The sequence below is a fragment of the Cyprinodon variegatus genome, unplaced genomic scaffold, assembly GCF_000732505.1.
Source record: "Cyprinodon variegatus isolate N-32 unplaced genomic scaffold, C_variegatus-1.0 Scaffold56, whole genome shotgun sequence".
Lineage (NCBI taxonomy): Eukaryota > Metazoa > Chordata > Actinopteri > Cyprinodontiformes > Cyprinodontidae > Cyprinodon > Cyprinodon variegatus.
In genome coordinates this window covers 242,350-258,183 of record NW_015150509.1, presented here as the reverse complement: position 1 = coordinate 258,183, position 15,834 = coordinate 242,350, and the positions used below count along the sequence as shown (strand labels likewise).

General features: G+C 37.0%; 1 protein-coding gene across 2 annotated transcripts in view; it reads left to right on the top strand.

Annotated features, from left to right (window-relative positions):
* Positions 1 to 15,834, top strand: part of LOC107082562 (gamma-aminobutyric acid receptor subunit alpha-3-like) — a 159,667-nt gene that overhangs the window by 131,136 nt on the left and 12,697 nt on the right. For both annotated transcript variants that reach the window (XM_015371318.1, XM_015371317.1), the window contains exons 6-8: positions 6,444 to 6,526; positions 10,949 to 11,092; positions 14,503 to 14,655. In XM_015371318.1, the coding sequence (XP_015226804.1) occupies positions 6,444 to 6,526; positions 10,949 to 11,092; positions 14,503 to 14,655 (380 nt within the window). The remainder of the gene's footprint in view (positions 1 to 6,443; positions 6,527 to 10,948; positions 11,093 to 14,502; positions 14,656 to 15,834) is intronic.

The following is a 15,834-nucleotide window of genomic DNA, read 5'->3' as shown; positions in this document are numbered from 1 at the left end:
TTCTGAAGTGTTCTGAAGTGAACTGTTCTGCTTTCAAGTTGTTTACCCATAGGTGGATGTTACTTGCCTATAACCTAACGGAATATCTTCAGAACAGCTCCAAATGACACAAAACTCATATGGGTGAGTAGAACATGATGTATAATGTAAAATCAAGGGCCCAATGTAAAAAAAAATGAAATTCCCCTTTAACCTTTCAGCAGGTTTTAAACAGAGGCCCAAAACTAATGCACGTTTTAACATAAAATACTGGTTGTGGCACCTTTAACTCTATTTACGTTTAACTCTATGTTGCTAAATTATCCGTTATGCTTGAAATAAAAAAAATAAAGAAATGTTCAAACCCTTATCAAATCCTGGCTGTTGAGACTACATATATAGATCAAAACATACTGGAATCTGATATCTGGCCTGTTCCTCACAGTTTGCTTTGCAGCAAAAAAAATTCTTTCCAAACTCTTATTAACACTTATCTCTTCTGTAATTCCACTTTTATAGAGATGATTATTCCACCTGATGATCAGCTAATTTTAGACCTGTTTTCTTATCAGCTCTTTATACTTTGTTTACTCTAAAATGTCAATTGATACTCTGTTATTCAGGATGATGAAATATTCATGACGACTGACAATTTGTCTCCTTTCTCCGTCTGTTTTCACCCGCAAAAAGTGATACAGAAGGTAAATGACAGAAAAAACTCTATTTTCTCTTTTAATGGATGCGCTAACATCTAATGCAGTGCAAGAGAGGCAGAGATGTAGAAGAGTGGTGGGTGAAAGGAAAGGTGGAAAATAAATAGGCTAGAACATAAATTGCTGGTATCAGCCTGAAACCATGTTTCTGTTAAAGACAGATTTCCTCCAATAAACCAGTTGAATAAAGACTCCTAATTTTAGATTCTTAGTTAAATGTAAAGAATGTTAGCTGAAATGTCCCACTATTATGTATTCTAATGTTATCATTCTAATATTCATATTACTAAAAGAGAAATGACAGATTGAGATCTTGTTGAAATCACAGGTCTTTTTACTTGCAGCAAGTTTAGCAGCTATAGTACAGTACAGTCTGCACAGTACCTCCCCGGATGGAGCCAAAGTTAAAACAACAGAAGAAAGCATCCTTTTTATTCGCTCTTCTCTCCACCTCCAGCTTTCTGACCACTTGTTTTTAAAGTAAACACTTCCTTCCCTTTGATATCCAGAGGTGTCTGTTCTCAGGAACCCATACAGATTAACAACCACCAGTGAATCAGCATCTTGAGCAGAGCTGGGAAATTCCAGTTCCTTTGAGCTGGTATCCTGCTTCTTTTTAGATGTGTCCTTGGTCCAATACACCTGAATCAAGTAAACAGATGATTAAGAGGACGGTAGAAAAATTGACTGCATACTACGGAGGTAATTCAGCTGTTTGATTTAGGTGTGTCGGACCAAGAATGATTCTAAAGATCGCAGGATCTTGAAGATGTCTGGTCTTCTCCTTTATCTAATTAGCAGATAACATCCTTTGAATGTCACAGTGTCCTGGAACACTACAAGCTACATCCTGAAGTTGTACAGAAATTACGAATTAACTATTTTAAAATTCTATGCCGTATGTGAAAACTACACAAGATAATATAACACACTACAGCATATAAACAGTCAGTTCACAATTGCAGTAATACACCTTAGCACATAACATATCCTGTATGTGTCGTTCTCCTCTTATCTAGAACGGGTTGCAGGGGCAGTAGTCTCAGCAGAGATGTCCAAATGTCCACCTCCGAGACACCTCTGCCATGTTCTCTGAGGGAAATCCCTGGCATTTTAAGGACAGCCAAAATACATTGTTCTTCTAGGTTGTTCATCCCCTATGCTTCCCCCTAGTGGGAGTCACCTTGTACACTTCCTAGACCCTAGAAGGCATATATATAACAGGACTCTGAGAAACCTTAGATGATTGCTCTCAGTTTGGAAGAGCAGCGGCTCTTCTTCAGCCCTCAGTCTCTCTCTAATGGATTTCCAAGCCATCATGCAAAGGAAACTCTTTCAGACATTTATATCCTAGATCTGGTTCGTTTTGGCATGACCTAAATTTCATGACCATAGGTGGGGATGGAAATGCAGCTCTAAAACTAAAAATTGACCTCCAAGAACTTTGCCTTTTCTTACTATATTCGACTAAAGCAAACAGCTGCAATACTGCTTCTGGATTACTGCAGCTGTTGGACTGGTGCAACACCAATTTATCTATCAGAAAAAAGAGAAGAAAATCCGCAATAGCCCAGCTGTATGAGTTTGCATACTCTTAAACTATTTAGCTGCTTTTATTGTTTTAGTTATACTTTAGTTTGCCAAGTGAGAAAACATGGCATAACGCAACAAAATATTTATTTTTGTTTTTTTAATGATTAAAAGGGTTGCAAGACGGAGGCCTTTTGTTTGATGAAGGCCTTGCTTGAATATTTTAAAACTGTGCAGGATGTATGTTAAAATATGTATGTTTCCGATATAAGCGGGCTACTGCTTACCAAAAAGGACCTCATGCCCATTGTGAAATATATGATGACAGAATCACTCTGTAGGGTTACGTTCCTTGCATGGAAATGGGAATTTGGTCAAGGTGAATGAAATAATGGACAGCTGCAATAACAAATATTTTTTCACAAAGACCTTCGGATATTTTCTTTTTAAGCAATACAAGAGGTCCAAACATCCATCAGAATTTTCAAAAGACCTTCCCGAAAGAAATGTGAAGAATTTCAATGGCTAAACTAAATCTGAGGGATCTCCTGGGGGCTGTTGATGAAAGATGTCTTTTAAGCTATTAAGAAATTGAAGGCTTTTCACAAGGTAATACAGGCGACAGGTGCAAACGCTTAGCAAAGACACAAGGTGATGCGAACACCAAAAACTTCTGTAAGCACTTTTATGATGCAAACTCCTAGCAACCAACCACAAAATTCATAAATTCATATATAGAGAAGACAAAGAAAATTACAAATTCCCCTATAGAATGGAAACGCACCAGACCAACACCCGGAAATGACGGACAAGTGAGATAAGACTCCAGTAAATTCTATTCTGCTGCTTTGTAATGGCTCCATTTCCCTTAGTCAGTGTCTCCACCTAGTGCTCTGGTGGACTGATGTTTTGAGGAGTCCGCCAGAAAAAAGTAGCAGCTTTTTGATAACTTGCTTCTGTTTCCAGTATTTACAGTATTTCCCCTTTTACTTCCATCTTTTTTTTTCTGTAGTAGCCACATTTTTGTTGGAGTGTACTTCTTTTGCATTTGTTTTTCATTTGCGTTTTACAATTTGTAGCGTGTTTTACTATTTTTTCAACTCGTTTAGAATCTTCAAAAAATAACTAATAATTCTAGTAGCTGCAGCAGCATTAGAGCAGCCAGGCTAGCAGTTGACAAATGAATCTGCTTAAAGGATTTGCAGCTATACAGTGTGAGGTCTATATAGGTAGGCTCAGATTCATAGGGTTCTATAACACTAAGGGAAATAATACAACCATCCTCCTTGTGGTGTAGTCCATTTTTGGCAATCCACAACTTTTCAATATTGTATGTTAGTGATGATTATGTACCCACATGATGACTTACTGTTTATCTTAACACCTACATCCTATAAAAGCCTGTTAGCTTCCTGATTTGCTCTCTTATGGTTATTTAAAGTATGCCTGTATCAGAGGCTTTTCAAATATTGATTAACTGGTTGCCCTCCTGAATAATTTTCATTAAAGTGAGGCTGATGTACCTATCAACTATCTTACTCTTTGCCAAATTACTATCAAAGCATATGATTTCCTCTGGGTGCTTTGTTCTTTACTGGGCATTCACACATATTGTTACAGTTGTACAGATTTGTTTGTCAGATAATGATGGTTGGATTTTGTTGTTTAAACACTCAAAGAGGATTTACCTGCTTCAACCTAAACCCTAACAGAGCTTCCACATCACAAATCCCAGTTTAACCCCTGTGTGTAACACTCCGAAGATGGACTTGTATCATCTTTTTGCTCCCAGCACAGGTACAGCATTAGGCTTTAGAATGCAAATCCATCTTATATGAAGCTGAATGTGGAGTGCTTTGACTTGGCACTCTGTGTTGATTGGCACTTCTAGCTAGACAACCGCTTAAATCCAGTTAATCAGCACGTCTGCAGCAGCTCTGAAGGCCTCGGCTTTGCAGGCTTGCATCGTTATTTTGAATGGAGGGAGCTGCTATTGTCTGCCCGAGCCTCTGCATTCTCATTTTGTGAGAGCATTTATCAGTCACTGTCAGTTCGACACAGTACAGCTCCAACTCTGGTTTCTACAACAGTTGTTTCCCTGAAAGTGAATGTGAATTTATGAATAAATTAAATACTCTCCATTAACATAAACATTTGCTGTTATTGTCATTAAAAATAAGTTAAAATGTTGATATGTGATGAAAAAACTGAATTTAGAGGCTTATTAACACCCATTAGATTAAAGAAAAAAACTGCCTTGCAAATGTACTCTTGCAACTTGAACCTTTTTTACATTTTGTGTCAGTGGAACTAGGAAGGAAAAAATCAGAAGTTATCAAATTTTCTTTCTCTTCTTTTTTTGCAAATTAAAAGCTTGTGTGATATACATTACCGCTGCTGTCTTCATGACTCATATTGCAAAACTATCTGGATTTAGGGGACATAGCATGGCCCACTTTTAATGCTGCCTCTATGCCTGTTCTAGTTCAGTAGGGACTGGCAGTGTGGGGATGTCTTTAGGTGTTCTGGCAGTGTCACAGATCCTTCCCTGATGGTATGGCGCTGTTTCAGCAGGGCTTGGACCACTCTTCAGCGTAGTGAGTCCCTGGTTAGGTGCCTATAGTTTCTCTGGGCTGAGGGGACTGTGAAAAGCTCTGGTCAGGATCCCGTCTTCCTGGATTCCCATCTCCTTTAAAAGGTGAAACAGTGATGAATACCTCTGCAAGTCTTGTAGAATCACAGTACCTTGGTGACCCTAGGAGTCCCAGTTGTGAGCTCACCGCATGATTCTCCACAATAATATTCTAGACTTATAGAATAGTGTGTGAAAGTCAATGTAAAGACTGCTCTGGTAAACCATTTGTAAGCTGTCTATCAGTTTGTTTTAATGATCAGATCAGGTTTTAAAAGTGAGATCTCACAGCGTTTATAAACGATGAAAATAAGACCCTTGTCTATAATGATCCCCTCCAATGGGGTAATGCAATGAAGTGTATACATTCTGACTTAACTAATTACGATGAAGTCTGATGCCAAAAGCCCTCTCCCACATCCCCACCTTAGCCTGGGTTATTTCAATGCCTGTTCTCGAAGTTTACTGTACTGTATGGCTCATGCCAAGCCTCCTCTGACATTCATCGCACATTACCTGTGGAAAAAGTTCAAACCAGACATTGATTGCTGCTGGATGTTGTTACATTTTGCTTAGGGAAAAGCTGTGATCTCTCCATGCAGGTTGTGCTGTTCCTTTTTTTATAACTCTGCAGGAAGTTTGATTTCACAGAGATCTCGCTTCTTTGTTTGTGATCTAAGACATTCTGTGTTTTTCAGTGCCTTCATTTCTGAGAGAAAAGGAGTTCAGTTCAGGAGTGAGATGAATGACATTAATTAGTCCTGATGTTGGAGCTATGTGATATGTACTGTAATGGTGAAATGCTTGCTTTTGATTTGTGCCCTGCTGTCTCATTCTGGATAGAGATTGAAACACATATCAGTCGTGAGACAGAAATAGAAAACAGCCAGGAAGTTAGGGCCACAGGATTGTTATGTAGTAAGGCAAAAACATGAACTAATTAAAAACATGCAGCTTATTGTAATGGTATACTTGTTTTGACTCATATACACTTTACATATCAAACAGTCTCTAAAATTACATCTACTAAACGAACCTCCTTCCGTACAGAAATTGTGAAATTGTCTGTTTACATTCAAATATCAAACTAGGAGAGCAGTAGATGCAGAATCCTATAAGAGAAGAAAATATTTTGAGCAGCACTCTATTCAATTTAGCTCACATGGTTAAGGGATAAGAAATGCTTGTAATTTAACAATATTTAGTTGCACAGTCATTTTTAGAGTTCTATGGTTCTTCTCTTAATAACCCAATCCTGACTTGATGTATAGGACAATGAATGTTGTAACTGAGTTAGAATAACCTCATTTTAAATCTATTTATTGGGAAGTTAGTCAGCTGAGGAATGGTTTTATGAGTCTGTGAATCACTTGGATTTGAATCATTATTAAACATTTATAAAGGAGACTATATGAGCTGCAATATTTAAGGAGTATTTTGAAGCTCGGACACAAAAAATACAATATGATGCATCTCTTTACTCAGGGGGTCTAATGCTGCAACATCCAGTCAGCCTAGAATAGAGTAAAAGGTTTGCCACATCCAGCCTACAGTTTGGTGTTTAATTGGATGTGTCTCTGCCCCTTCAGGTTGACCATCCATGCAGAGTGCCCAATGCACCTGGAGGATTTCCCGATGGATGCACACGCCTGTCCTTTGAAGTTTGGAAGTTGTAAGTCAGTTTCACGTCTTTAAATGCAGAATTCAGTGGAAAAATCACAGCAAACAAAAAAAAAAGATAGTTATTGTGCTCAGGAGGTATCAGTCAGCTTTTACCATTCAGGACTCTTCTCCTCTGATTTAAGCCACCATTTTTCATAATGAAAGATATATAGGTAAAGATGAGGACCTGGAAAAGCCAAAGTATTTAACACATCCTTTGCAGGCCAAATGTTTACTACATAAGGGCAAAGATTTAAACTTCATTAATGAGGAAATATCACCATAGTGCATAATGCAGTTAAAGTGCCTGAGCCAACATTGGGCAGAAGCTTATTTCAGATATATCTTTACCATTAAACAGATGCCAAGTTTTATTGTAGTTCAGTAAAGTAATAGAAGATGTACATTATGGTTAAAGCATGCTCAGGGCATTGTTCCACTTACACATCTGCTGTTGGAATTTCATTGCAAGACATTTACCATAAATCTGTCAAAATCACCGTCTGGCAATCTGCTGGATCCATAAACACATACGTGTGCTGCTGTAAAACAAGACTAGAGTCCCAGCAGAGGGTCTACCAGGCCATAATTAAGTTGTTTTTCTTTCTCTGTAATTACAAAATCTAACCTGGTGGTTGCGTTAAAAACAACAGAAGAGAATCAGTAAACTAGGATGGATTTATCACTATGGTCTTAGAACGTTTGAGAAATTTTTGCTTCTACCCAACCATGTTAGGCTCAGATAAAAACAATGCTGTCAGGCATGTAGAGATATTTACAATGCCCCAAATTTCCATCTATTTTATTGGTTGATGTTGACTGCATGCAGTCGATCAAGTTAAATGATACATATTTTTCAACAGTTGTACAAAAAAAAGAATAAATGAAGCTTTTTCGGGGGATTTGTCTAGCTGGAAACCAATGGAAACATGCATGGAGCTAAACTCGGTCCAATCCTTAAAGAACTCCTGCTAAGAGCAGCAAAATATATGACAGCTGGGTCCATTTCTGCATTAGCTAACAGGTTCAAACTTGCAGCAAGTGGTCAAACACCCTGCAAACACATGAATGATGCAAAACACAGAAACAGAGAGAAAGTAAAACAAGCAGTGTAGAAGAGAAACGATGGAAACAAACTATGCTGCATTCAAAGGAAAAATCAGCAAATTCCAAGAACAGCAAGTCAGAAAATGTCAGTCCGCAAATCAGAAGTGCATCAGTAATATTATGCGACTGGAAAGATACAAACATATTGTTAGCAAAGACATATAGGACTTTCTTTTGCGTGTGTTCCCATATGATTTATAGTGTGTGTTTCTCTCCTATTTTCAGATTGTTTCATAGTTTTTTAGCACATTTTGCCATTTGCTGTATTTTTGTACCAGTCAACCACTGTACATTTTCCCTTCCAGAATTAAAATATTGTTTAGATCAAACATCTTCCGTGTTTCAGAATAATTTACTGAAAGTCCTTCCCTAAATCCAGCTGAAATTTTCTGGCAATGAAGAGAATAGTTAACAAACAAAATCTGCAAGCCAAACTATTAAGCTTGATCTATCTCTGCAAAGACTGTGCAGCGATTCTTTTTATCACATGAGCTCCTAAAATTTAAGAAGGATAGGGTTTTTTTAAAAGGATAAAATATTTTACAAAAATTTTCTGTATTTTTAAATAGCAGAACTATGATGACAGGATACATGAAAGGTTGCATCTTCTCAGTGAATAACAGCTAAGATGAAACCTGCTGCTTGATGCACGTGACCTTTGAGTCCTCAGGCCGCACTGCATGAGAAACAATCACTGCGATCATTATAGCCACATGGGCTCAGCAGTGATTTAGAAAACAATTGTCACTCAACACAGTCTGCCCCAACGTCGGGAAAGGTACCATAAATCAGTATTAGGGGAGAAAGATGCCATACAGCAGGAAAGTCTTCCCTTAAATGAGCTGATTTGAGATGGACAGTCGAGGATAGACTGTGAACACGTGTCCTGTGGTCCACTTTTCTGCTTGCTTTTGGTAAAAGTGCAAGAGGGTTTTTTAGTGGAAAAGATAAGAAATGCCATCCAGGCTGTTATCAGTGTAATTCTGCATGACTTGGAGAGAATGACTGTGATTGTGTGAGCAATCCACATATGTCTCTAGTTAAAAATGCATGCCTTATCACTAGTGCCAGACAAGACCGGCCATTACGGAGTTATTTCTGTGTTCTTATTAAATTCAATAAAAAAAGAGATCTGAAAGAGGATACATAAAAATAAGAAGCAATGCTTACACTGATAGCAAAAACTGATGTTATTTGAGAATGAAGGAAAAGTTTAGAGAAAGATATATTTTTACTCTTAAATATTGTTTTTTTGCAGAGTGAAAAAATGTTCTCTCAAAAATAGATTTCTCTTTCACTCTTTCAAAATCTAAGTCTTTGCTCTCGATTCAGGATTTTTCTCTCTATGTGAAAAATGTTTCATGGGCAGGCCTGTGATCCTGTTGGCCAGTCTCAATAGAATAAACAGCTGAGTGGTGATATCAGGTGCATCTGAGATGAACACCACCTCGCCTTCGAATGCGGAATAGAGCTTACGTGCTAATGGGCGGGCTTAAATGTTTGTAATAAAGCTGTATCGCGTCCTGGCATCAAGTTTGTGTTATGCACCTTAATGCTGAAAAATACACTTATAAACAATAAATTGCAGCCAACTGGTTCAGTAGCAGAAAGCCCTGTCCAGCTTCACTACAGACTTTTAACTCCACCCATTAGCACACGAGTAAATTCTTGTCCACATTCCAGGTGAGGCACTGTTCACCTCAAACGCACCTGCTGGTGAAGCAAGGCAGTCTGGGAAAGCAACAGTTTCCTCATGAGTGCCACTATCCAATCTGTATCGGAGTCACGATCCAAACCATTAGCTCATTTGCCTTTTTCTTTTAGGTCGCCATGAATAATATAATCATAGTTCTAAAAGTACTTGTTTCTATCCTTAAATCATTAAAGAATGCTAATACACGTCTTTAAAAAAAATGTTATGACTTTTCTGAGACAATTTGATGCTTTTTACATTTTCTCAGTTCAACTGCTTCCCTGACGTCATCATCACACATGCTCAGAGTAGTCCAGCAAAACGTGATTGAACCATGTTTATCTTTATTTTTAGCTATTTCTTTCTTTACGCACTATATACCATAAGGTTAACGCGAAAGGAAAAAATAAAACTCGAAAAGACTAGATTTGTGTTTAAATCCAAAGCCGAAAAAGTTAGCTCCCGAAGTTGCGAACAGATTTTAAGGCATTTATTTTCTCAGGATATAGCTTATTACCATTTAACACATTATAGTTTAGTAAGTTTACTATTTTTAAGGAGGGGAAAATTTTACTTTTTTTTTTTTTTTCCAATTTAATTTCAGGGTTGCCCGGGTTTTATCTGGTTGTGCATGCGCAAATGAGCTGATGGTAGGTAAACACAATGAGTAATAATGATGGAGGCGGACCCAACTTTGCACCTGATATCACCACTCAGCTGTGAATTCCGTTAAGATTGGCCAATAAGAACACAGGCCTGCCCATGACACTTTTATCACATTGAGAGATAAATCTAAAAAAATAAGAGATATATGCGAGATATCTGTTTTTGAGAGGACATTTTTTTTCACACTGATTGCAAAATGAAAGAGTAAAAATATACTTTTGTGTGCTTCTTTCACTTTTAAATCCTTTTCCAAATGTCAATTTATATTTTATTTGTTATATAACAAAGTATTTTCTCTCAAAAGGGTTTCTTCAGTCTCAAATAACATCAGTTTGTTCTAATAGTGTGAAAATTCGTTCTCTCCAATATATTTATTTTACTTTCTAAAATTATTTTCCCCTTTCAGATCCCTTTTTTCTTGAATAAAAATAAATACCCACAAAAATAACTCCATAGACCATCTAATGTTGAACTGCTGAAACCTGGTATTTAGTAAGAATAGATTAGAAATAAAAATATTCTTGTAACACTATAATAATAATTCCTCTTATCTAATCCACACAAAGCGGGTGATTAAAATCAAGGCAGAGATAATACAGAGCATCACGTTGTGCTTCTTACTCTTACAGTGAAGCTACTAGGTGAGGATTTTTCATGTACTTTGGGGTTTTAATTAAAAGTTTAGATTGTGTTGAATTTTAGAAACATTGAGCAAAGCGTTCCCAAAAGCCTGACAGAGTAATTCATTAGGCTGTTGAAGAGTAGATATTGGAAAAATCACACATAATTATCAGTCATCCTGGATTTCTGTTACATAATGAAAGATAGAATATCATTATATCTGTGTTATAAGAGGTGGAAATCTTCACAGCCTTACATATTGCCTTTGCTCCATGGGAAAGATGAAAACAAATCTAAATTTTGATGCCTGTCTTTTCTGTTCTTTGTGCTTCTCTTCTGACCCAGATGCGTACACCAACAATGAGGTGATCTACTTGTGGACCCAAGGAGACGAGAGATCTGTCTCTGTGGCAGAGGACGGCTCTAGGCTTAACCAATATGACTTACTGGGTCACGTCATTGGCAAAGAAACCATCAGTTCCAGCACAGGTAGAGCTTATTCCACGCTGTAACAGGCTGTGACTAAAATCCTATTTAGTGAAAAAAAAGGATTAGCACATCATTTGTTTTGATAAAGAATCTTGCAACACTGCCATCAGAAAACACTGTTTTTTCTGCTCATGTTTTGCAGTAAATTAAATCGCCTTGTTGCTGTTGGCTTAGGCTGGAGCCGTTTTTTTTCCCCCTGTTATTTCTGAATTATTTACAATTTTTTGGGTACACTGTGAAAATAATGACTGTTATCAGTTTTTCAGGGGAACTGCTCAGCCTATTTACATTTATAATATGAGCAAGTTTGCCTTAGGTTAATGTTTACTCAAACAGGCGGTCCTGTAGACCAGAATCCTCTTTAATAACTGCAAAAAAAATTAAAAGAAAATATCTTCTAGCCTAAACTCTTTGGTGCAATAATATTTGATGTCTTTGTCAAACTGTTTGAGCCCTTTTATCTTTTTCACATCTAATTAATTTGCCCTCTAGAGGACATAGAGTTTATCACAGCCAATCAAAATAAAGATATGAAATAAGCTGTACCAACAAAGCCATCTGTATAAACTGGGAAAAAACTGATTTAGAAAGCTGCTGATACTTAAAAGCCGTTTGAAAATTGGTTGATTTGTTCAAGCTGAACTTGATGAAGCAGCATTTGAATTAAAAGCCTGAAGTATATTAAACGCATCTCAATTTTCAATGAATCATAAGTGCAACTTTATGCAGTCAGAGCCTATCAGGAACAAATACTGCTATTCATAATCATTTCTTAGCAAGAAGGTTTGATTTGATCATCTAAGATAAGGTTATCTGAAAAATGTAGCAGGAAGTGTGTAGGGACACATTTTCTGGCATTTACAGCTGTAGGTCTTTTAGGCCACAGTAAATATCCAAGAGCTTAATAATGCAGCTAGACGGAGAATTTGACTTGAGAGTTTATCTAAACATCGGTTTCCAAAGATGCGTATCGTGGGTCTTAGCGATACTCAGGGGTGGTGCTGATATAGAATAGAATAGAATAGAAAAATCCATTTATTGTCCCACAATGGGGTAATTGTAGTGTTACAGCAGCAAAAGAATCTAGAAAAAGGTGTCGCACAAATGTGGACCTTAGAAAAAGTGTTTAAAAATAACAGAATAAGTGACAGAGTTAAGAAAATAAACAAATACTGTACTGTACAAAAATTTCACAATATAAATACTGTGCATGTGGAACGAATATATAATCAATATACAGCTGTGGATATTTTTACAGTAATGGATTTATGAGAAAATAGCAGCAACATCAGAGATGTGCAAAATGAAAACAGCTTAAATAAGTGACAGAGACAGAAACTGTGCTAAAATCAGCATGAATATAACAACTTATTGAGGTTGTTAGGAACGGTGATGGTTATAGTGTCTTACAGCTGCTGGGAGGAAGGATCTGTGATAACGCTCCCTGGTGCATTTAAGGTGTTTTTGTGGAAATATTTCTGTGGCCTTAAAGATAAACGTTTGTGCTGATTCTAAAATAAAGCTGGGGTTTTGTCAAAAAAAAGATGCTCAGAAATTTAAACAGTAGATCATGTCCTCATATTGTTTCCCTCATCTCGTGATATGCAACTAATTTCCTATTGGCTTTTGTTTGTAGACATCAGTTTAAAATCACAAACCTAAACTAAATGATACAATGTGTAACATTTGCATTATAATACATATATAAAATTTAGCAAATGCCAGTTCAGGTATTTGATAGTAAGCGCTGGACCTCCTAACAGAGAAGGAGAGCAACTTGCTTATCAAAGCCTGACTAAAAGATTTTACTGGTAAACTCAATATATTTAGTCTTCATGTTCTGGGATAAAAATTAACACAATTACAGCGATAAAGAGGTATGAATTATGAATAAGGGATTTCTTGAGACATTTGATTGCACTGAGGTAACAGAGCAAAGGGGTCTGAATAAAAATGCATGCAACCCTTCTTGGTGTTTTATTTGCAAAAAATCGTTCAAATGTAAAGTTCTCCTTTCTTTTAACAAATACTAAACATGCTACCTGTTCTATAGCACGAATTGACAATAATAAACCTTGAAATCAGTGAAGTCTGAAAGCTTTTCGTTTGTCACAAGAAACACTAAGAGGATGCAGCAGTTTGAGGTAACACTGCAAAAGAGCTGAATGAAGTTCAGAGGAACACGTTTCTGCAAAGCTGAAGATAAAAAGGCTGTTTCTGTAAATCATTGGGAGAGAGCACAGCTTACAACTGAAGCACACCAGCTTCCTATTGGGAGAGATTTAACCTCGGGACTGAAGCTGTTTGCAGATGTAGCTCTCAGGAGGGGACTTACAGCGTTGCAGAGATGTGTCAGACTTTAGCTGTGACTGAACACAAACAATACACACCCTTGCTTTGTTCACATTTTTCAGAGCAAGACCCTAAATAACTTGTTTCTCAGTGAGAACATCCCATATTAACTGTACTGTTTAGTAAGAACAGCAGCCAAGAGAGCTGCTATTTTAGTAGTGAGAACAAGGGAACTTTCCATGCACCTAAGCTGATTTTTTTAAACTGGTTTGTCTTCCAGGCATCAAAATAAATCTCATTTCTAGAATTAAATTCTAATGAACTACAGTGAGCAGAGGGAACGGGCAAGTTTGAGCTGCAGACAAACCACCTTAGGGAATGGGAGGTTGTTTCTCTCGTATCTCTGCAGCACAGATTGCAAACACGGGAATGAGAGCCAGTGCTTCGGGAAACTGAATCTGGCCGTTTGCTGCCATCAGTGACAAATAAAAAACGCCGGAGAGTGATACACACACATCCCACATATCAGCTTATAAACATAGAGGCGGTGCACAGGAAAAATCCTAATGTTCATAAAGCGATTTCTTCCACCTGAAAGTTATAACTACTGCCTTGCTAATGGTTTTAAGTTTCCTTTGAGTAGCAGAACCGAGCGTTTTAATGTTTCCTAAATGTACCAGGAAGCTTTTCATATTCAAATGAACGTGCTTAAAATGAAAACATCTTACTTCAGAGGAACTTTTCTCCTTCATTATGTGTAATTGCAATTCCATAATTTGGATGAAAAGGCACACAGATTTAGATTTTTGGAGGGGGGTTAGAGATCACAGGGGTAATTTGGATACAGAAACTCCCTGAACAGGTCAGAGTCTACACCAAACATGCTGTATTTACAAGTGACGTTAGTCTATATTAGTTTTAACTAAACTTCAATGGATGTTAGTCCAATCATTTCATGCAGTGTTGTTACAGTAACTCTGTGTGTAAAAAGATTGTGACAACTTTAATCAGCTTTTTCATTAATTTTGCTGTGATTGCAATTCCATTTCTCTAAACTGACCATCTTTGTAATAATAACCCTGAACTTCTTTGTGTTTCTCTGTTTTTGGTTCCTTTAGGAGAATATGTCGTGATGACGACATATTTCCATTTGAAACGGAAAATTGGCTATTTTGTGATTCAAACCTACCTTCCGTGCATCATGACTGTCATACTGTCTCAGGTGTCCTTCTGGCTTAACAGAGAATCGGTTCCTGCCCGCACTGTGTTCGGTAAGTTGCTCTAAATCTTACTCAAGATTAATGATTTAATCTAAGTGGAATATTTAAAGCATAATAGCTTGCAATTTTTTTGTAACACCTGCAAAAAAAAAACATTTAGAACAGCTTCCTTCTTTTAAATTCTATGTGCTAAAACTTAATGAGTTTTAGATACTTTAGGTGAAGCAAAGTGCATAAGTTTCAACAACCGAGATAATCCCTAAAGGCAGAGAAAATAAATGTAAAAGTTAGAAGGAAATGTCAGAGGATGAAGACATTTTCACCGATTTCTTTTATGATAAATTTGTCTTTTTTACAGAATCACATTCAGCTTTTTAATTTAAAAATGAATATGTGAAGTGTTATTTTACCAGCTACAAAATTCTGGAGGAAATAAAAGAAAATAACTCGCTATGAGCTTTCCGTTCCTTTAGCCAGCAACTCTTTCCGTGCATCAAATGTCTTTGAAATCAATGCTTAGATTTTCCTTTACTAAAGTAGAAATCCATCCTTTATATTTAATAGGAGGGTATAAAACTCTGAAAAACTTTCTAAAAGTTATTTTGTTTTACCAATGGACAGATGAAAATTCATTTAGACCCAATCATTTTCTTCTTTTTAGAGAACAGATGTTTTTTTTCCTTCAGTACAGGTACTTTTTGTGCAGGGATTTACTGCTATCTAAGCCAACTGGTCTTTTAGGAGGCATGCCAACAAAAATGCTTTCCTGTACTACAAATGTAAACCTGCAGGGTTTGCTAAACTCTGCCGGGACTTAACCGCCAACTGTCTGCTTTGGTCAAATGAGAAAAAGATTTTTGGCAAAAAATACAAAAAAACACTTTAGGTGAAACAAAGGAGTAATATGTGGCAAAGCAGATAATGCCCATTCTTATGTACAGCAGAGGATCGGTGATACTGTGGGATTGTTTTTCTTCCAAACACAAGGTTAATATAGCAGCAAATTTAAAATAATCATTAGCTGGACAGTAAACTAAAAATGGATTATCACTGGGTCTGACCATAAATCAAACAGAGAAAGGTTCACAGACACCAAATCAACCTTCTTCGTGGGCTTTTCATTCCTCAGAACAAAAACCTATAGGGCCGGATTTATCAAGATCAAATTTTGCGTGCAGTAATTGCGCTCGCAAACTGGAATTTTGCGCGAGGGGCTGAACCATGGTTTGC